Source organism: Gymnoscopelus braueri, assembly GCF_963280865.1.
Source record: "Gymnoscopelus braueri genome assembly, chromosome: 10".
Classification (NCBI taxonomy): Eukaryota; Metazoa; Chordata; class Actinopteri; order Myctophiformes; family Myctophidae; genus Gymnoscopelus; species Gymnoscopelus braueri.
The window spans coordinates 21,734,358-21,752,795 of NC_137611.1; the positions used below are offsets into that span (position 1 = coordinate 21,734,358).

Here is an 18,438-nt window from a genome sequence, read left to right on the forward strand (position 1 = left end):
CACACTTGTTCGTGGCGCCCCCACAGTCGAATTTCTCCGGAGGACACGTCTCTTTGCCTGTGGGGGGGCACACACGGAGGAGGACATAAGGATCTCTGTGGTGGGCTCATAAACACAGCATCAACCAACGATAAGAACAGCAGCAGCGCTGCCGCTGATAGACCACAATAGCTAACAGTTGACTAATTGATTATAAATAGTTGATAATCGATAAGAAAATAATGACATTTGGGGGGAGTAAACTGGGTACTGACGTACCCAGTTCCATGGGGGCGGGGGTATGTCCCCCCATCTTTTTAGAAGAAGAAGAAAAATGTAAACTTCCGATGATGACCAGAATCACAGATATGTCACGGTTTGTTACCTACTTCTAAGTTAGTCTATCTACATCCTGTAAGTAGACTTAAAAAATAAAACCAGCGTTGACTAATCATTACAAGTCGCTCTTATTTTGAAATTGGGCATGTTTTAGAGGAAATTCGATTTCTGTTGAAGCCAAGCCACCTGTCGAAACCGAAAATAAATAAGAACTCACGTGGATGAATGATGGATTAAACCCAAGAATTGTGTTATGAAGACCATGCTCTTGTGTACACAATGTACACACTTTGGAGCTTTCTCTTTGAACCTCTGCAGCAGCTGGTAATATACAGTAGCAAAATCAGCTCAAAATCTGTCCCCCTCAGTTCAAAATTGTCCTCTGCACGCACCCCTGGCTTAAGTGGAATAATCAATTTAGTCGTGTCAATGATCTTTTGTGTGAATTTGTTAATATATAAAAATAAATGTGATTAATCAAAGAAGTAATCAATAGAATAATCCCTAAGAAAAGAATCGATAGCTGCAGCCATAGACAACAACTCCATTACTCAATCAATCCGGCAGCTGACAAACAGCCGAAAATATACCCCAAATCTACACCCTGGGTTAAAGTGGGCTATCCTGGTTTATATCCAAAAAGAAAATGAGAATCCACAATAGATCACCAAGCAAAAGAACAACCCAGTCTCCTTCAATATCCGTCCTCCTGTCAATATGCTGTAGTTGGCACAAGGCAAGTTTGATCCAGATTAGTTTGGGTTTAGTGGTGAACATGCTGTCCATAATTATGCATCTCTGCTTACAGGCCAGTTAAAACCCCATCTCCATAACTAAATCAATGGGTCAGTGTACTGGACAAGTCATTCATCTTTGTCTCTGTGTTGTTATTTTTTTTTTTTTCATGTTTTCTATTACAGTGTCATTGTCTTAACTGCTACTGCATGTTCAGGTGAGCGTCCACAGAACTTTCATTCTCTGGAGTCACGCGTTGTTAAGCACACTGGCTCTCTGGATTGACACTATTACATTCTGACGAGCGATGGGATAACAGAGGCTAATTTGTGGCACGATGTGCTGACAGCAAGCTCGCTAATTAATATCATTTATGAGGTTATTTTCATTAAGGGCCCCGAATGAATCTCTCGCACAATCTTCTGCCAACTTTAGGTGCAATTAGCTTTGTGCACCAGAAGATGTTGAGAGATCTTCTGCTCAGACATCTAGTGTAAATAAAAACACAGCTGCATGTATGCCAAATGAGATAATTAAAAACAACTGTACTTATGCTAAATGCGTATCCCTTTTAGTAAAACAACTGGGGTCATGCTTTGTTGTTTGCGTTTGTGTACCGTGTCCCCTGGAACTGTGTCGTGCAGTAGAAAGAAATCTAGAATTACAATTATCTCGCTAGGGAAATGTAACTTCTTATGCAGTAAGGAGTCAGGGGCAGCACAAAAGCCAGTAAGACAGTAGATAGATAAGCCACCTTTATGAAATGGCTGCCTCAGACCAAGCCATGAATAAGAATCAAAATACGGCGGCTTGACAGTGCGACCTTCAATCCTCGCCCCCAGTCATGCACGTCTCTGGAAGTCCTGTCTGAGTGTCTCCGTGTTCTGGAGGTGTGATGGAGGTGTGATGGAGGAGGAGGAGGAGGAGGAGAGCAGGGGGAAAAGGTGGTGAAAAAGGCAAACTAGTGCCTGAGGAGTGACAGACAAGACGGCTCTTTTCGACTACGAAGGGTAATCCAGAACCTTCCATAACTCAAACATTTCAGCAGCCATAAAGTTCTGTGAGTTCTGTGACAAACACAATTGGCCCGTGTTCGGGGGAAGGTAAGCCGGGCGGGGAGGGTGATCATTGTCATTCCACGTAATCCTACGGGCTGGGGGCGGCACCTGTCAGCAGGGAGTGTTGGGCGGGAGGAGTATGAGGAAGGCTCTATGTCCGTAGGTGAGTCATTAGGATACAACAGCAGTGACAACACAGAAATGTGTGTGGGGAGGAATCAATTGGCATTGGACTAAATTGGGGAGAAAAAGGGGTAAAGCAATCATTATCAGCTAAAGAGATGTCAAAGATGTACAGGCTCGCACAACATGTCGCGATGCAACGTGTTGTGGGCTTGTACTGTAGATCGGCTATTTGTGTTATTTTTGAAAATCTTTGAAAAGTGTCTGGTAACAATACCGCTTGCTCCTTCCATGGGTTCAGGGTTAGTACTAGCTCCTGAGTAGGTCCCAAATTACAGTAGGCTCCGAGAACCTTATATGAAACTGTTACTGAGCCATAGCGTATTGAAACTAAAACGAGAACCTGTGAAATACGTTACATGGCACGGTTCGCTTGGTTCTTGTTGTCGAAAAGAGCCAAGAGAGAGCTGCAAGGAGCGCTGATGCGGCCAGGTCCTGACCCTGAGACCGGAATACCACAAAGCACTGCAGTGCAGCGCTGGGTGATTCTAGTGCTCAGGGACCAACGTACGGCTTGCTACATTCATAGATGTATTTCTGCTTATCAAGTGAAAGGCTTACGAATGACAGTTCTGGTCAAAGCGCAATTCGTATCAAAAAATGCTGAAAAATGAAGTGAAATGAAAAGAAGCAAGCAGAAAAGGCAGATGGGCAGAGAGGCAGCACAATCATACATAAAAACACCACCAAACCAAGAGAGAACAGGGAGACATGAAGGCAGAGAGAAATATCTGACAGAAGATGAAAGAGGTGAGGAAAATTGAACTTTTCAACGATGAAAAAGAGAATAACACGTTCACTAAACGCAATTAAGCTGATTTATTGGTCCAAAGATATTTTGTATTAAATGGAACAAATTAATGTGTGTGTGTGTGTGTGTGTGTGTGTGTGTGTGTGTGTGTGTGTGTGTGTGTGTGTGTGTGTGTGTGCGTGTGCGTGCATGCATGTGAGAGAGTCAGAAAGAAGCAGAAGGGAGCCATATAAATCCTAACAACTGATTGTTGAACATGTCAGCTTGAAATCAGTTCACATCGGCAAGAGACACTGTCATGCGATGTTGAATATAAGAGCGAATGATAGATGAAAACCATCTCCTGAATGACCTTTTTGACTCCTATGCTTAAGACCAACCAAAGCCGTCCATACCAAGCAGAACGAACAGGGAGGGGTCAGGGAGGACAGAGACTGGAGGAGAATCACAATCCGCCATGCAGGGAAGAGAGAGCTGTCGCATCCTTTAAACCGATGGCTTTCTGATGAAGCCTACGCCTAATCCACACTCCTCCTCGCCGCCGTGAACGAGAGATCCAAATATCAGTTGTGTGCCAACCTATACTTCACAGCTCCACTAGGCATTTATTGACTCATCTTGCAGCTTTTCTTTTTTCCTTTGGAATGAATAAGTGACTAATGGGTTTTTGCTTGGAGACAAAGGCAATATAATAAAAGCCAATTACTCGTCTAGACAAACTGATGGAGTGAGCCTGTGTTGGTCACAGGCGGGTTTTAAAAAAAATTAGTCCCCATCTTGTCTTGTCTATCTTGTCTTTGGCAGGAGTCCTGCTCTGGAATTCATCATCATCAGTTACAAGAGCCAAGTCAGTGCTCACCTCAACTTAACAAGGTCTCATCACTGTAGCTCTCTTTTGCATTTTGTCACTGCCACCCACAATGCCACCCACAATGCCACCCATGGTTTCTTGCTTTAACCACTTATAAGCACCATATACTTTGTTGTATGACAAATAGCAAAAATCGCCGATCAACAAGGTCACAACATGAGGCAGTGCAAATCTGCACTATTTTTTTAAATACAAATAAATGTATCTAATAAATGTTCTTTTAAAGATTTGCAAATATATTTGTTTGCCTAAAACAGGGACTCCAGGGTAAATGTTAGTATACACTGTGGAGATGAAAATGTGCCATGATATTAGTTGCAATTTTGTATGATGAGACACAAACACAGAACTGGTTCTGGTTCTTTGACCGTGAAATTGTGTCATTGTCACAATTTCACACTAAAGTAACATGACATTAAGAAATGTTTCAAATTTAAACCAAGACTATAAAGTAAGTACACAGACACAAACAAATGGGACCGACATTTGTCAGAGCTAAAAAAGGTGATTTAATGAGGTAGTATAAAGGTGCTGTAAGTTATATATTCTGATAGCAATCATTGCTATAGAGTGTTTCAGTAACAGGAGTCTCCCTGTCTCTTCATCTCTTCAATGTACATAAAATGCATTTTCAAGTCGGGATACCAATGTTATCCAATAAGGAGAGAGAACTCATATAGGATACAGGATAAACAAGTTAAATTGGATGTGATGACACAAAGAAGTGAGCAGATAAAATTGGAACTGGAACATCCTGATTGGCTGAAATTGGCAACCCAACTGAAAATGTATTTTGTGATTATTGAAGAGCTGAATTGACAGGTAGACCCCTGTTATTGAACAAACACGCAATAGCAAGGATTACTATCAGAATATAGATCTTTAACTTTTTAACCAAATACGTATTTTAACAAAGAAATATCACTTACTCTACCTTTAAGATTAAGGGTAAGGGGTAAGCCGAAATGAAGGATCTAGGAAGCCCATTTAATGAGAGGATGACGTCAAAGTTGGGTCAAATCTAACCCCATCTAGACATCAAGCTAATTAACTACATTAAACTTATAGCTATAGTTATAGTGCTTGGTGTGGACGGCCCTAAAATCTGTCTCTGACCCATTTCCCTAAAGGTGAGCTTGTCGTATATTGCAAACTTATTATATTATAAACTAGATTAGTTTAGGTCATGGTGGTGATACCATAGTCAATGGCAGACTGTTATAACTGTTACCAACACGTATAGAATAAAAGAAAGGGCATGGTTTGTGTTAACAGAAACTGATACCTTTACGGTAAAAGTGCACCAGCTTTGTGTGTTTAAAGGACAACTTTGTTTTTTTACAACAAGGGTTATTTTATTAGTTTGTAACGATAATAATTTTAAAAAAATCATGTATTGCTTTCTATCATTATAGTGATTTTAGTGATTTTTAACTGGGGGGCGGAGGCATTCGGTCCATTGGTAAATAGTCATGAACGCAGCCTCCGATTTCCGTGAATCTTTGTACGCACATCACCACTCGGCCAAGGAAGAAATGCCACCCTACATTTTTTAAATCAGCCTCATGGTGGCGCTGTAACAGGCAGATTCACGTTTTTGGCCTATACAGTTCAAAAGTTATAGGCCAAAACGTGAATCTGCCTGTTACAGCAATTATTATCATTACAAACTAATAAAATAACCCTTGTTGTACAAAAAACAAAGTTGTCCTTTAAGCATCGGAGCAGACAGATTGGCATTACAATGGCATGTAGATATTGGCATATGTATATTGGTGAAATAGAGTATATATCCATTTGGAGAACTGCCAACCCATGTAGTCCTCTTCTGCCAGGCCATTGCACACTGTGACAGGTAAACTGAATTGAACTTGCACTTGTCTGACAAGGTAGATAAGACGGCCAAAATCGTACAGTGTGCAAGCACTTTAGGAGACAATAGGCTACGCTAGCCTAGATCGCTACTCATCGTGCATCTACAGTAATGATCTCATTTGTGCATCTGTGTGTGTGCCAAAATGTAGGTGTACTTCGTTTGACTATTGGTCTGATGTTGAACGGTGGGGGTTAGATAATCTGGCCTCTCTACCCCCGAGCTGAAACGACACAAAGCGCTCTGCTAACATGAGTCACAAGCAGATTTACGGCTTCATTAGACCAGGCTAGCATGGCCCTGTCCCTCTCCCTGAATTATGGATCAGGTGCAGCAGAGACACACAAGACACAGGAAAAGGAAAATGTTATCAGCAAAGTGCATTAGCATCAGTGCCGTACTACCAGGGTTTGTGCACTGTGCACTACAAGCTAAGCTGCATTGCTGTACCTGTATATTGGTAGATTCACTGCCATATGAAAGGGTGCATTTCACAGTCTCTGGGTAGACACATCTATATGCATGAAAAGCAGCCTACATTACAGAGTAAAGTGACAAGCATGCAGTGCGATGATAAATGTACAGCACAAACATCTTTAGCAAGCAAATCGTCCCTGCTATTAAGCCAGTAAGCGGAGGCGAGCCCCTGTCACTCATTCCCCGTAATAGAATAGAAAAAAGAAAGGTTTGAAGCTCAATATCTACAGATATTGATTCTCATCAAGGCACCTCCGTCAAAAGAAATATTTCTAACCAGAAAGCTACTTGCAGCTCAACACGAATTATGTGCTTGTTCAATGGAGGCCTGACCAAGATAAGAAGCAACACAAATAAAAACAAATAGTTTCACACAAACACAACCATAAAAGCAATTATCACAGCAGAGTAAAAGGTTAATTAAAAAAAGTAATTGGAAACAAGGACAGTCAAACGATTTTGCCTCCAATTCTTTCAATTTCGATTTACACACATTTCATAAGATTAATTAGTCAATTCACTCTGCAACCTATTCCAGGCTGAGAGATAATAATACATACATACTGTACTTTTCCATGAGATGTTAGCACAAAGGTAGGATGGGAGCATACCAACAATTGCTTTCTGAATGTTTAAAATGTGTAGATAACGTGTATAAAACACACAAGTACATAACAGCAGTGAGGCTTTTCATTTTGTAATGAACTTCAGGGAAGCATGGTAAGCTTTGTCAACCATACACACTGAGCACAGGTATGCAAATATAAAAGATCACCATAATCCAACACAAGTAATGAATAGAAATAGAAGTCAAACTAAATGTAACCACATGAACCCTAGCATCCATATTCTAGACATGACATAAACAACAAACATTCACCAAAAATAGCAGATCTACAATCATACAGCTTGTAGATTGGCTATTTTCGACTAAGGAGGGGACCAAGTATAACCCCTGGGGGACCCCAGTCAGTGGCTTAAGTGGTTAAGCCTAACCTTGGACATGGAGGTAGAGGACACGGAGGAGGAACAGAGGGTATGGGAGGTAGAGGGCATAAGGAGGAGGAGTTATAGGCGAGGTAGAGTCCATGGAGGAGAAAGAGGATGTAGGGGAGTAAGGAGACATGTGGAAGGGTAGATGGAGGACATGAAGGAGGCCTGTGGTGATACAGACAATGATGGATGCCAGAGATGGTTGTGGCACTCACCGGGGTTTTACCCTATGTGCATGGACGGAAAGAGCACTCTGTGATGTGGATGACATGTTCTGGCCAATATGAAAGGGTGGATGAAGAATCAAGTCATTGGTCACAACTGTAAGAACAGTTTGTGGCTTTTTCTTTTATAGAGATTTATATTACCATCCTATTTAAAAGGGCATGAAACCCTAGGCTGATTTTGCAGTTTGTTTTCCAACTCAGGTTAAAAACTACAGCAGGGTAAAAACATGGCAGGCTGCATAACACTGACCTTTTAGTACACAGTAGGGGTGTAACGATACATTTTAACAGCGATGCGATACGCATCACGATACATGGTTGACGATATGATACATGGACGATATTGGTTCATTCATGGCGATACGATACGATTCAATGATTTAAAATCGATACAGTAACTATTTAGCAAAACATTTTAATTTGCATGTGGAGAGTGCAGGTTTTTTAAGGGAAAAATGTATTATGGATACAAATAAGCAAACCCAGTGATTCTCTGGCAAATAAATGGACATTGTATTTGAAGTTTTGAACACATATGGACAAACCCGCACCTTGACATGAACACAGAGATCACACACATTTATAAATAAACCAAGTGTAGCGATATGTAATGGAAAATTGTGATAAAATTGCTAAATACAACGCAAGAGTACTTAGTATCGATACAAGCGATTCTTTGCATACTGTACCATGTAAGCAACACAGCTGCAGCTAATCAAATAAATAATGGGTGTGTTCGATTTTAGGTGTGTCAATACTGTCTATCATGCTTGCACATCGGTATGCCCTTGGCTCTGGGCCCACTTATTATTCATTTGTTTGCTGCAGCTGTGTTGCTTACTAGTCTGCCATGTTTTTCAATCTGATACAATATCTCATACAAAATTATGCCCCTTTAATTGTAAATGGAAAAACATCACAAATGTGACATTACTAGAATTGATACACTTTCTACATGTAAACAACATGCAAAATTGTGTAAAATTGTGATGAACACAGATGATTTACAGATGAAAAATAATTATTCATGAACAAATTATGGTAAAAAAAAAAAACTGGGATTAGGACTCCTCAAAGATTCTAATAGATCAGCCTTTCCCTCTCTCTCTCACACACACACACACACACAAGCACACGCACACGCACACATGCACGCTTTCTAATTCATCTCGTCATTCATGCACATCACACACGTATATTATTATTATTATTATATTACATATATTATTATGCCCTGTGTTATCAATGAATCAGATCAAACCTGTCTTTTCCCAGTCAAATTATACTATACTATATGTGATGAATTGGTTGCCATCCAAAAAGTTTGCTCACTTCTGAAAATGTGGTCATTGAATTGTCTGTGTCTCCTTACATGTCTTCATTTCATTCCAGTCCATATTGACAGGCAGTGCAAGTTCACTTTAGCGGAAGAATCTGCTATCTGGCCATTTACTTCAGAACAACAGACACAAGCTGTAGCTTGGTTTCATGTTTTATACCTCATGTTTGGTAGTAGCAAAGTATTATAATTAAAAGACTCTCGTTATATACACATCCCTTCTTGCAACACTCCTCTGACTAGCAGGCAAATGCTATGTTTGTTTCTCTCATTAAAAACTCTCCAAGCTAGTAATGCAGCAGAGCATTGTACAAAATAGATATTAATAGCAACTGCTAGCAAATTTGTAAAACCCTGGGCTGTGGCCAGAGCAAACTTGCTTTCCTCCCTGTAGAGGCAGTTTGAGGGGGGCTTTAAGGTGAATAAGCATTTTTCAGGGGAAGAAGAGGAAGTGAAGTGAGGTTCCCTCCTTCCCTTACATCTGCTGGATCTCAGGGAGCTATTTAAAAGTACAGGCAGAAAATGCCTTGCAAAAAAAGTAAGCTGAACTCAGCAATTTCCTGCCCCAGCACCGACTGGCTGATGGCTCCTATTGCACAGGAAAATGCCATTGCTCAAACAGCCATACAGAGAGCCACCGTACAGCAAGCTGTGCTGGCCAAATGACTCTCTGATTACACATTAGTCTGGCACTGTTTTTCCGCAAAGAGTCGATCATTTTTCAGCGCCTGCTACTAACCCACTCTGCAAGAAAACGGTAGCCAAAATTCGAATTTCTAATATGCCAGTGTAGCTCTACTCCAGCATGTAATTGGGACCCTGCTCGCTGAACGAAGATTATTCTGGCATACATCTCATTTGTGCCGGGTCCAGAATGTGTGAGTTTGTGTGTGTATTTCTTGCAGGCTTGTGCCATTGGACAGGGCAAATGGCAGTGCGAGAAAGCCAAAGATGTCAGAGAAATAAAATGAACAGAATATGCAGTTTGTGCGTGAGAGAGAAACTTAGTGTCCCCTGACAGATGTAATACGATGTATGCTGTGCCCTTTGCTAACGCTCCATAATGCATTGAGGTGCAAGGTCCCGTGCTAAAAGCAGCCGAATGACAAGCTCACAACGTGTCGCACTGCGATGTATATCGGCTATTTTTGGCGAGAGACACCGTCGTACAACTAAGTATGAATCTGGCTGTAAACTAGAGGAATTATACCTTTGCTGTGTCATAACTCTCCTCTTCACTCTTCCCAAACACACTACAGCAGCGAAGAGACAATTCTTAGCAACAGTGTTGATTTCGTCGACTAAAACTATGAGAAAGAATGTTCGTCGACTACCTTTTTTCACTCACGAAAACTAAATAAGAACTAAATAAAAACTAAGCTATGATGACTAAAACTAAGACTAAATATATTGACAATTTCGTCAACAAATAAAAACTAGATTAAAATGTTGGGGAGGGACGAGTGGAGAAGAGATCCAGTGGAACTAAAAGACAAGTCGTTTTATGTTTGGTTGCGCTCAGGTGTTGCACTCGTGTCGCGCTGCGACGCGTTGTGAGCTTGTAGATCGGCTATTTTCAGCATGCAACCAAGTGTAAAATCAGCCATTACGACACCATCAAGGCACCGCCAAAATATATTTTAGCCGACTAAATCAACTGTAGATTTAGTCGACTATAATCTTATGATATTTAGTCGACTAAAACTAGACTAACAGTAAAACGTTTCAGACGACTAAAATATGACTAAAACTAAATGGAATTTGATTCAAAATACTATGACTAAAACTGAATCAAAATTTGTTTGTCAAAATCAACACTACTTAGCAACAACCGGTCATCTTGAACTGAATAACCAGCACCGTGGTAAGCATGGGTACAGGAGAGGCAGGTAAACAGTGGGGAAAGATGCCACAGTGTTTCAACGGATTTGTGAGCAACTCATGGAGGGAAGCCTCGGGTCTTAGGCGGAGCTTAGAGTCGGTTCGGCTTTTGCCGACATGCCTCAGAAAGGAGGGGGAAACACAACGTGCATGGCATGCATATACAGTACTGGTCAGTGGTCAGTAGCGTTATGTCCCAACAAAACCTTTATACAACACTGTATGTTCAGGCCTGATGACTACCAAACCCTTTAGGCCTACACTATTTGCCAACGCAGAACAGGGTCTTCACTCTTCAACACGGGTGTTTGGCCAACAACATGATTGTTGTGACGATTCCGTCCTGCAGTGTTGTCATGGCAGCCGAAAACCAGCACTCATTTCAGTCAAGTGCTAGAAGTGATTGTGTGCCTTCATGGGGGGGTTATGATTATATCATTATAATAGAGTTAGCATTTCACGGCGCGTTTGCTCAATTAACAAAAGATCTGAGGTTAATGTCCGTCCGCATCTGAAAGCAGCTGAAAACACAAGACTTGGACCGGTGTAATTGACATCTTGCAGAGACGCGTGACGGTGCTGCCTGCAATCTCACCGAGCAGGCAGCTGGCACAACACAGGCCGAGTGGGCCACCACTCACTCACTCAGTCACTCACCAGCGAAACGCAAAGTAATTAAGAAGCATGATCGCTCAACATGGCGGAGAGAGCAGAATGGCTTCCGCTGAGTAACGTACGGTACTGCCTGGAGACCAGTCCAATCTGCATCCTCCACTCGCTTTCTCCATCATTTTCCATGTGACTGGCTGTGACACACTTGGGTCCCCGCTCTCGCGGCACAGTGACAACAGACCCCGGATCTTAATGACAATGCCTCCGTTTGGCACGCGGTCTCATTGGAACCTCGTCATTTGAGTGCATGAATGGTGGAATGGGGCGCTTGATTTGTGTAGCGGAGGTTGAAACTAAGTGGTTAAACTGGCACAATAATCTTATGAATTTAATCTGAATTTTAATTATTATTATCTATTATTTTCTTTGGCCCTCCTGGCGTCCCCTGGCGGCGGCCCTTGGGACCACGGATGTACAGTAAATTCTTGGCGTGAACTACAGTATTGAGTCGTAACCATGGAAATGGAAAATTAGGACTTTTTTTACCCCCTGCCAAGTGGAATATCTGTCGTCAGCTGAAAGATGCTTAGGAGGAGAGGGGTGAACGCTGAGAAATGCAGAAGGCTCAGGTTTAACTTACACAGTAAAATCCTCAGTGTTAATTTAACTCTGAGTGTGCAAATGTGACCAAACTAGCGGTTCGGGCTGCTACGCGGCCCTCACGTCTAGTAGCCTAAAATATAGGCTATATATAGTATTATTACAATTATTGTGGGCATGCACATTGCTACATATTTAATGACAAACGCGATGCAACAACAGAGGCCGCACAACAGATGAGCGCCGAGTGCGCGCACTCAAAATAGTTATGTGTGGGCAAGGCGTGTGTTCCTAAGAGTCGATTTCTGTCTGGTGACAGTTACAACACACACACACACACACACACACACACACACACACACACACACACAGTGATTCACTGAGAGAATGTTTTGTCCACAGCCGTGAGGCAGGTCGGACCCCCAGCGAATGCTTCGCAGGGGTCCCGACGCTCTGGTCCGTTGTGCTACCCGGGGATGTGCGCTCTCTCTCACAGCCATGAGAAGTTGATGTTGAAGCTGTTTGAGGTAAGCTATGTGCGGTGTGCTAATAACAACACAGCCTGTTTTAGAACATTGCGCGTGTGAACCTGCGTTATCCTCCCGACCTGTGGGAGGCAGCAAAGTGTCGTCAGGCAGGCAGCCGTAACTCGACACATGCACAGTTTGATATCAACTGCGTTACACCCCCGACCTGTGGGAGGCAGCAAAGTGTAGAAGAAGGATAGAATATTTCGCTACTGAGGCAAAATATGGGCCAAAGAAGGAATACAAATGTAAAGTGAACAATTAAAGGTACACTATCCAAAGGCTCCAGGCGTGATCGATTTTTAGGCTAAATCTGTAGGAAAATGGACAGGTGGTCTGCTGGAACTGCTAGAATCACACAAAGAATAAGATGTAATGATTGTAATAATGATTACAGCCAACGATAAAACGGAAACGATAACAGCAAACGATAACCCGGACGTCCAACCACTGCGCGACTGTATATATATAGATGGATAAATGAACACTGTGTAAGGCTCCATATTTAGTTGTCAAAGTGAAAACCAAAGTCAAATACACAGATATGTCTTTGACACCACAAAAGATTAGACATTTTAAATGAACTTTTTTTTTTTTTTTTGCTGTTGCCATTCAGAAACATATCACATTAAAACACCAACTGAATACATTAGAGATTTCCATATAAATGACTTTCTTCTCAGCCCTAATCTCTATCTTTGCATTTGGCGGCCAAGTGAATGAATCCCTCGTTCATTTTATGTTTAATTGGATTTCCAATGCAAACTTGTTACCCTCCAGAGGTCTCTTTGTGCCTCTCCGTCCTCACACCAGACTTTCCGGGGGTGACATTAGGGGCTATTACATTATTCATCAGGGTCTGGCTGTATGGCCCACACACCAAATAAAGAGCACCAAAACTCCAACGAACAGGCTTTCAAAGACTTCAGCTGGCTTTCCCCAATTCATTTTCTGCTCCGTTTCGCACGTCTTATTTCCGTCCCACGCTTTGCTTCAACAATGGCTTTAAAGATCAAAAGCTGAATTGGTGGGACGGAATCAAGTAGCATTTCTAGAATTGGTAGGTGATCTCACCTACATCATCCTGTCCTACCTCTGACATTATGACGGGGCATCTTACATAAAGGAGTAGATGCACCTTAATGCCTGATTTATAAAAAAAATTGCAGATCTACAAGATCTACAAGCTTTGTGTCGCAGCACGCCGTTCTACCCAATCTACAGGCATTGAGATTGTAGATTGATAATTTTTGGTCTGCGAAAAAGTATAAATCACCTTTAAATCTCCCTAAAAGTCACTACAGTAGGTTCAGGTTGCACTACTGGTCTCGCCTGGCAACACCCTAATCATGATAGTAAATGTTTGTCCTCTGTTTTCAATGGTTTACTGGTTTAAGGTACTATAACATCATATTTCAGGTGTGGTCAGGTGAGGCCAGCAGTACAACCTCCAGCGCAACACTATTTTGTTGTTAGTGTGTATTTCCACTTTAAGGCTTCAGGGCTACGCTAATATACTCCCATCAAGTATTTCAATATGAGAGATATATTTTCATGAAAATGAAAATTCTGTATTGAAAGATCAACGATATTCTCATTTTCAATGTATCCCTAAGAAAATGGAACATTTATACTTCTGAATTGTGTGAGAAAATGGCCAATACGGAGACATACCAACGCTTGGTCCATGAACGTTGCAGCATCACTACACTAATGGTGTCTGTCTCTGCTCCGGCTAGCAACTCTCACTCTGCAAGAGGTCTGTCTGTACTCACACAAAGGAAGGAGAAAGCAACAAAAAAGCATGGCAGGGACTCCAGGGAGGGAAGAAAACCAATAAAGGCCTCCCTGCCTGGACCTTAGTCCAGGCCTGGTTGTGAAAATGCCAACCTGCCTTGAGCCCACATCAGGGACTGTGTGTGGGTTAAGCCCACATCAGGGACAGTGTGTGGGTTAAACAGAGTGACACAGTCTAGATGAGGCAGGCAGTGCCCCGTCTGCCTGCCTGACAGCTCAGCAGCAGTAATCACAATCCTTCCTGCCTGCATCTCTACCACATTCAGACACAATGGAGGTAGTGGCGTGGGCGAGCAGAGCGCACAGCGGGGAGGCAGGGCCAGGCGAGGCGGATGGCTGAACCGTTCCTTGGGTGGAGGCAGCAAGTCAAATTACAAACCTGACTTGTGTTCCGGGCTTCCAGAGGAGACAAATTACGTCCTGTCTAGCTCGAGCATGGCGCTGCGTATTCACCTACGGCGTGAAACCGGCAGAGATTATTAGCCAGCGTGGCCTTCATCCTGACAGTACCGAGGCTGCGACCGAATACAGAGTGATATTCAAAGGCACCTACACATGAGATAAGAGAATATGATAGAATGCAGCCATTAAGTTTCACCTTTACCCTCCATCAACTGTGCTATTATCTGACATACTTAAAAAACTGCTTTGACAAAGGGAGGTTACAGGGTCATTGAATTAAAACATGCAGCAATAATGACAATGAATAATAAGTGACGCAATCAGATGAAATTGTGTTGAGTATGCGCATATGTCGCTTGTGTGCGCGTGTTTGTGTGACATGTATGTGACGTGTGTGTGTGTGTGGGGGGGGGGGGTACTTACTGCAGGTGGCTTCTGCCTCATCGGAGCCGTCGGGACATTCTGGTTCCCCGTCACAGCGCCAACGGCCTGGGACACACTGCCCGTTTAGGCAGGCAAACTCTGCTGGCGCGCATGTTTTCCTGGCTGCTCAGAGAGAGAGAGAGAGAGAGAGAGAGAGAGAGACACAGACAGACAGAGAGAGAGAGAGAGAGAGAGAAAGAGAGATAAAGACATGGTCAATTTCCAAATCGGATCTAATCTGTAGTATAGTGTAATAGGTCAGATTATCTGAAGGCCAGCTGTATCATCCTGTTCGTCGGGGGGGAAATCAAGCTCTTCGTCGTTCATGTAATTCCTCTGCAACCTACTCCAGCTCTCTCTCCCGACATCCCTTAGAAGTATTCATTCTCTCTTCCCCTATTGTCCTGATGAAGCAGTCTCTCTGTCTGTTATCCATCTTCTCACTATCAGCCACTTTATCGGGTCTAATCCCGTCTGCTGGCTTCTCGTCATGGAGAATAGAAGGGGTAAATGGATGCAGATCGCTCGCAGGGGTTACAATGAAACTTCTTTCCACCCAAAACGTGTTAATAATGGAATCCCACAGGCCTATATGGTCGCGAGGGGAGAGCAAAGGTAAAACGTGCCAGGAATGGAACACTACACGTTGAACGTCAAAACGTGTACAGTTATTACAGGCACTGAAAGAAGACGACTAGAAAGACAAAACAAATCCCTCATAATATGGGGTTGTGGTATTAAAAAGTTTGAGAACCCCTGCTCTGTAGCCATTTGTTGTTCCATTTTGTTTGAGTGGTCTTTTATATATACAGTATACATTTTGCACCCTCCCATAAATAAATGTTTACGTGCATTTGGGATGTACTCTACATTCATTGATGTTTTAACTTGCTGGCCTATTTGAGTAACCCCTCCACTATACACTTTTTTAACACCCACCCACACACACACACACAGAGAGAGACACCTTAAGTGACGCGTCTGCTAGCTTGGCGACAGAGACGTAAACACACAGAGGTCAGAGTCGTTCCGTTTCCTCAGACCATTAACTCCAAACAGGACAAGCAGTACCGTCTAATAAATCTCCTGCTCAAAAGGCTTTCAGCTGGACTGTCTTTGCGACGTTAAACAGTAACAGTAACAGTTCCCATGCTGTCCCAGTCCTGGCTGCTAATACATTATAGCATATTATGTTACATTTAGAGTTCTGATTTGTTAATCAGTGAGAGGCCTGTCACAATTGCTTTTGATTACGAAGCCTGAAAGGCGTCATAGGTTCCAATAATGTTCAATGCCAAACACACAATTAACCCATTGATACCTGGAACGCATCTGTGTCACTTTAGATTTATTTGGCTATTCAAAAATAGCAGATATACAAGCTCATAGCGCGGCACCGAGTGCCGCGCTACGAGCTTGTAGATCTGCTATTTTTTTAAAATCGTGATTTTTTTCATTTATTTATTTTTTCCAAAAAACTGTTAGGATTTAGAAAACATTTTTAAGAATCGCCTCAGGTCTTAATGGGTTAAATCGTTAATCACAATTATTTGAGTGACAATTAATCGTCAACTTCAAATTTGTAATCGTGACAGCCCTAATGGGTGACCTCTCTTCTGTTCAGCGCTCGCTCCAGCCAAACTCTCTTACTTCCTTGCAAATGAAAGTGGGTGACTTGGGTGGGGGAGGGCAGTGAATGGTTAGGGTCTCCATCAAAATGGCTGACATAACACTCAAAATCAACACAGGCGTGCGCATAGCATCATGAGGCATTTAGGTGTGCAGGGATTAAAGCAAAAAAAAACTTGATGTTAAGCCAAGTCCCAATCTGCGGTTTGTGAAACAGTGTGAAAGGAGCTCTCCACATGGTTTCATAAACAATTATAGCATTACATGATCCAATTATGATGTTGTTTTTTTTCATATTATCATAACCTAAAACCTGTGTTCCTGCTGAGCGACATACAGCCAACCAGATTGTGAAATCGCAGATTGTGGCTTTAACCTTTGCTTTTATGAAATATCTGCAACATTAGGGTTTATGGAGGATGCTTCTGAGAACATGTATTGTTCTACTGCTACTTTTTACAATTACAATACTTTTTAATGTATTAATCCTATTGCTGGTTTGACCAATTCAAATACTCTCAAATACTCTTTAATCCCTTAAAATAACTAATCGAAAATAGCATGCTCTACAAGCTCACAATGCAGTGAGTGCGACGCTGAGCGTTGTGAGCTTGTAGATCAGCTATTTTCAGTGTACGACGACACCAGTACACAACCAAGTACATAAGTCATCCTTTAGAGAAAGCCAAGAGAGAAGGACATGCTGACTTTTATAGAATCCAAATGACTGAAATCAGTCGTATGTGGCGACAGAGAACTTTAATCCATGGGTGTGGTTTATTCTGTGATTGTGTGAATCCAACATTGCTGCCAAGACTGTGAAACCTCTGAGGTTCTTGAGAGAGACACACTGCAGTCTGCAGGATTTTTTAATTGCCCCCGTTTCCAGTCGTTTTCTCCCACGGAAACCTCAATGTCAAGCCAATAACAGGTCGTCAGGGCGGCTGGCGCTATCAAAAGCAATCACGGAATGTCTATTACCGTGCCTCTAATAGCGCATGCATGCAGTTCAGCGGTAATTGTGTTAGCTGCCGATACACGAGACCAGCAACTCTTACTTCATTTCACTTCATAAAGCTACATTAGCAGTGCTCTCCTTCAAAACATAATGAATTGACCCCATTACACTACATTGTCAGACAAATACTTTCTCTCTCGCTCTCTCTCTCTCCCTCCCACTCCATCCTTCCAAGCGTAGGTCTGTTTCTCTCTACCTCTGCTTCTTCCCCCATATTGTTAAAAGGGTTGACACCCCAGCAATAATAAACAAGGTTCAGATTATTATTCTTGCAATTAGACATGTGTGTTTATTTTTTTTTCCACTGCATTGAGTGCGACCGGCGTTCTCATTATGAGCAGCCTTTTGTTTAAAGGTGAGGACAGACGATTATGGAGGAAACCAAGACTGTGATATCCTTTTAACTCACACCTCCCCTTAAGTGTGTACACTCATTAGTGGTGTGTTCACAGTGAGCACCTCCTGTGAATTCTGAACCACACGCTCGTATGCAGACACAGATTTCACCAGTGTGAGACAGAGGATGAAAGAGAGAGAGTGAGAGAGAGTTACCCAGAGGCCTTGCACAATGCTTTATTACTCAACAGACGAATTAGATTCATAAGTCTGGAAAATGATACAGCATACTGAATCAATCTCAAGAATCAATAGAATAAAGAGGGTTTGTTTGTCACTACTCATACGGGTAGAAGCAGTAACAAATTATATTTCAAAGACCAAGTCG

At 42.3% G+C, this 18,438-nt stretch overlaps 1 protein-coding gene across 1 annotated transcript in view; it reads right to left on the reverse strand.

Moving 5' to 3' along the window:
* The window catches only part of LOC308093872 (low-density lipoprotein receptor-related protein 8-like), a gene marked incomplete at its 3' end in the record, with an annotated part of 94,084 nt that overhangs the window by 51,522 nt on the left and 24,124 nt on the right, over nt 1-18,438 (reverse strand). The window contains exons 3-4 of the mRNA XM_080440251.1: nt 15,068-15,190; nt 1-57 (exon numbers count right to left, since the gene is read on the reverse strand). The exon at nt 1-57 is cut by the window's left edge and continues 72 nt beyond it. Coding sequence (XP_080296377.1) covers nt 1-57; nt 15,068-15,190 — 180 coding nt within the window. The remainder of the gene's footprint in view (nt 58-15,067; nt 15,191-18,438) is intronic.